This window comes from Fundulus heteroclitus, chromosome 10 (assembly GCF_011125445.2).
Source record: "Fundulus heteroclitus isolate FHET01 chromosome 10, MU-UCD_Fhet_4.1, whole genome shotgun sequence".
Taxonomy (NCBI): domain Eukaryota; kingdom Metazoa; phylum Chordata; class Actinopteri; order Cyprinodontiformes; family Fundulidae; genus Fundulus; species Fundulus heteroclitus.
This window is the reverse complement of record NC_046370.1, coordinates 12,109,508-12,113,841: the sequence shown is the minus strand read 5'-3', so window position 1 is coordinate 12,113,841 and position 4,334 is coordinate 12,109,508. Positions and strand designations below refer to the sequence as shown.

Below are 4,334 nucleotides of genomic sequence, written 5' to 3'. Positions count from 1 at the left end.
CCCAATTGCTGGTTATGAATCATTTGATAGAAGATAATTGTCCTTTCAGGAACATTACGTGCATATAAAACTTTTTTTTCTGTTTTTTTTTTTAATGTACCAACCTGAAAATCTCCTTCCCATGCTCCTTTTATTGCATATAACACTTTGTGTCATTGGCACAGACTCAAAACAAAACTCCAGAAGTAAAATTACAAATCCACCACAGTCTGTAAATACTGGGCCTACTCATATATTTGAAACAGTCTAAATGGTCCATCGTTATGCTCCAATGGCAAATATGCACTTATCTTCCTGCTTACTATACTAACTAAAAATAATAATAATAAAAAAAAAAACGAACCATGACGAGGGGTTGTTGGGATAATATCTCATGTATAGGTAAATCATAACAAAATTCTACCAGTTTATTTCACAACAGGGGAAAAACAACTAATGTTAAAGATTTCTTAGCCAGTCAAACTAAAAATCTATTGAAACCTAATACTATACGTGGTCAACTGTATATTTTCTCCTTCTGTTACAACTTTAAGTCGATAAATTTTTACTGTTAACCGAAGCACCGGCACTTCTCCATGGCCGCACGTTGCCAGACAACAAGGCAATGAGTTTGCAAAGTACTCTGGTTAATGTAGTGCTTCATTAAAATGATCAAATTGGACACTGGAACCGGATAAAACCTGCATAGATAAAATATATCAAAAGATGGAACTCTTGGTAAAACATTTTAAATATAAGTTATTTTTCTTTTATGGATTTATTTATCATGTTTTATCAATTTATCTTGTGATTTCCCTCCCTCAATGGTAAAGTCCACCCCCCCGCCCCCCAGCCTAATGGAACAGTCCATTTAAATCTCTGCGTGAACCGTTCGAATTATTCTCACTCTTCCAGCGACTTCGTAGTAGTTGAGTCGATAAACCTGTCCAAGTCTCGACGTTTCCGTTGAAGTTTACCACGACGAGAACATGGTAAGAATAGTTTTAAAGGTTTAAGGCGAGTTTTCTTGGAATGTAAGCTTGTAGAGTTATTTCAGGGAAAATTAACCGGTTGTTCATTGCGTCAAAAACTACAATTTTAACTCCGCAGAGTCACAGCGAAGAAGATTTTAGTCCACTAAACGATTTCCCTGACATATTTAGGCGCAAAAATACTTAGCCAGGCTTTATTATCGTTCAGCTGCATATTAGTGATGCACATTTGAGCTAAACTTCGTTGCATTGCTCCCGGGTAGAAAGGGAACTGTAAATATCAATACATTGTAAAATATTTGAAAGTATAACCACACAGTATAAGTATAAGCAGACAACTTTAGTCATTTTTGGGTTTATCTGGGATTTTCTCTGAAAACCGTTATAGTCAGCCGTTGCGCCTTTTTTAAAATGACCTAACGTCTCTTAACGGTTTTACGTCCCGCCGTTAATCCAAACGGTCGCGAGGTCAGTCACGTGACCAGGGAACGCGTTTGAAAATCGCGAAATTCAAAAGAACCCATATTAATTTGTCTTTAAAGTTCTGCTGCTGCTTGATTAACAACGGTTCTGTCGCCATCGATACCCATGTTCTGCCTAAGTAACAACTTTGGGCCAGCGGACAGAACCGCTTGATTGAGCTGGGGGCGGGTTTATGAAGGCACAAAAATACTTAGCCAGGCTTTATTATCATTCAGCTGCATATTAGTGATGCACATTTGAGCTAAATTTCGTTGTATTGCTCCCGGGTAGAAAGGGAACCATAAATATCAATACATTATAAAATAATTGAAAGTATAACCAGACAGTATAAGTATAAGCAGACAACTTTAGTCATTTTTGGGTTTATCTGGGGTTTTCTCTGAAAACTGTTTTAATATCCGCCGTTATAGTCCGCGGTTGCGCCTTTTTCAAAATGACCTAACCCGCCGTTAATCCAAACGGTCGCGAGGTCAGTCACGTGACCAGGGAACGCGTTTGAAAATCGCGAAATTCAAAAGAACCCAAATTAATTTATCTTTAAAGTTCTGCTGCTGCTTGATTAACAACGGTTCCGTCGCCATCGATACCCACGTTCTGCCTAAGTAACACAACTTTGGGCCAGCGGACAGAACCGCCTGATTGAGCTGGGGGCGGGTTTATGTAGACCTTTGACCAATCAGAATGTGTTGAGCGCCACGATTGATTTTCAAGACTTGTCTTCCCGCTTTTAATTTGTATGTCTTCTGTTGCGCAAGTGGAGGAGGTAAAGAAAAGCTTCGCCGGCACACCCCCTACCAATAATAAAAATCACCAGGGTTTTTATGTTATTTTATAATTTTAATTTCCCCACAGGAACAATAAAGGATGATTTTATTCTAGAAGGTAAATGCAGTCAGTAGCCCCATGTGTGGCTCCAGGTCATTCCAGGCTGAAATGTCCCAAGTTTAGCTGGCAGGGAAAACACATTTCAGGTCATCTTTGCTAATAAGTCATTTTTTTTGTTGCATTTTCTAGGCCATCTGCTTAAGAAATCCCCATCATCTTCAGAAAATATAATGAAAAATAGAAACTCTGCTGCAAATGAAAGAAAAAGAGGCTTTATTTATAAATCTGTATTCTCCAAACCCCCACTGTTCTAGTAAAGATGAGCAAGTTCAACCTTTATTGTCATGGAAACCACATCATTAGCACACCTGAGCTAATTGAAGGATTTTTTTTAACCATTTCTAGTTATTTTGCAATCATTGTTTTTAAAAACCAGCTGAAAGCCGTTTTGTTCCACCAGGTTTGTAGGTCATGATTTTATTGAGCTTTTTTATTTTTATCTCCATCTTGAATGTTTTGTGACTGCATCTGAAAGGCGCTTGAGAAACCAACTTTCCCTTCTTCCTTCTCCAGCGTGAGTGCATCTCTGTCCACGTTGGTCAGGCGGGCGTTCAGATTGGGAACGCCTGCTGGGAACTCTACTGCCTTGAGCACGGGATCCAGCCGGACGGCCAGATGCCGTGCGACAAGACCATCGGAGGAGGAGACGACTCCTTCAACACCTTCTTCAGTGAGACCGGGGCGGGAAAGCACGTCCCCAGAGCGGTCTTTGTGGACCTGGAGCCCACTGTTATCGGTAAATGGGATCTTTTTTTTTTTTTTTTTTTTTGGCTCAGCTGTTATTGAAGCAAATAGATCGAGTCGTTGATCAAACTGAACGTCTCTCCTCAGATGAAGTGCGCAGCGGCACCTACCGCCAGCTGTTCCACCCCGAGCAGCTGATCACCGGGAAGGAGGACGCTGCTAACAACTACGCCCGGGGTCACTACACCATCGGAAAGGAGATCATTGACCCTGTTCTGGACAGGATCCGCAAACTGGTGGGTAGATTACATTACTTCAGACTTGCTGCATATCTGAGGACGATGTTAATTGGTTCTGGTGCTTGGTGAACATGAGGTGTCCTCTGTGTTTGGATCCTGAATAATCCAGCTGCCCCTGAAGTTGGCTGAGCAATGTTTTGAAGCCTCCATCTTGCTTCTGTGTCCTCAGGCAGACCAGTGCACCGGGCTTCAGGGCTTCCTGGTCTTCCACAGCTTCGGTGGAGGAACCGGCTCTGGTTTCACCTCCCTGCTGATGGAGCGCCTGTCTGTGGATTATGGCAAGAAGTCCAAGCTGGAGTTCGCCGTCTACCCGGCCCCTCAGGTCTCCACGGCCGTGGTGGAGCCCTACAACGCCATCCTCACCACCCACACCACCCTGGAGCACTCGGACTGCGCCTTCATGGTTGACAACGAGGCCATCTACGACATCTGCCGCAGGAACCTGGACATCGGGCGTCCCACCTACACCAACCTGAACAGGCTGATCAGCCAGATCGTGTCCTCCATCACCGCGTCCCTTCGCTTCGACGGCGCTCTGAACGTGGACCTGACGGAGTTCCAGACCAACCTGGTGCCGTACCCCCGCATCCACTTCCCCCTGGCCACCTACGCCCCGGTCATCTCCGCCGAGAAGGCGTACCACGAGCAGCTCACCGTGGCCGAGATCACCAACTCCTGCTTCGATTCGGCCAACCAGATGGTGAAGTGCGACCCTCGCCACGGCAAGTACATGGCCTGCTGCCTGCTGTACCGCGGCGACGTGGTGCCCAAAGACGTCAACGCCGCCATCGCCGCCATTAAAACCAAGCGCACCATCCAGTTTGTGGACTGGTGTCCCACCGGCTTCAAGGTGGGCATCAACTACCAGCCTCCCACCGTGGTTCCTGGAGGAGACCTGGCCAAGGTGCAGAGGGCCGTGTGCATGCTGAGCAACACCACCGCCATCGCCGAGGCCTGGGCCCGGCTCGACCACAAGTTTGACCTCATGTACGCCAAGAGGGCCTTCGTCCAC

General features: G+C 45.1%; 1 protein-coding gene across 1 annotated transcript in view; it reads left to right on the top strand.

Moving 5' to 3' along the window:
* Positions 1-838: 838 nt before the first annotated feature.
* The window catches only part of LOC105926438 (tubulin alpha-1C chain), a 3,832-nt gene continuing 336 nt past the window's right edge, over positions 839-4,334 (top strand). The window contains exons 1-4 of the mRNA XM_012862749.3: positions 839-971; positions 2,853-3,075; positions 3,171-3,319; positions 3,492-4,334. The exon at positions 3,492-4,334 is cut by the window's right edge and continues 336 nt beyond it. Coding sequence (XP_012718203.2) covers positions 969-971; positions 2,853-3,075; positions 3,171-3,319; positions 3,492-4,334 — 1,218 coding nt within the window. The 5' untranslated portion in view covers positions 839-968. The remainder of the gene's footprint in view (positions 972-2,852; positions 3,076-3,170; positions 3,320-3,491) is intronic.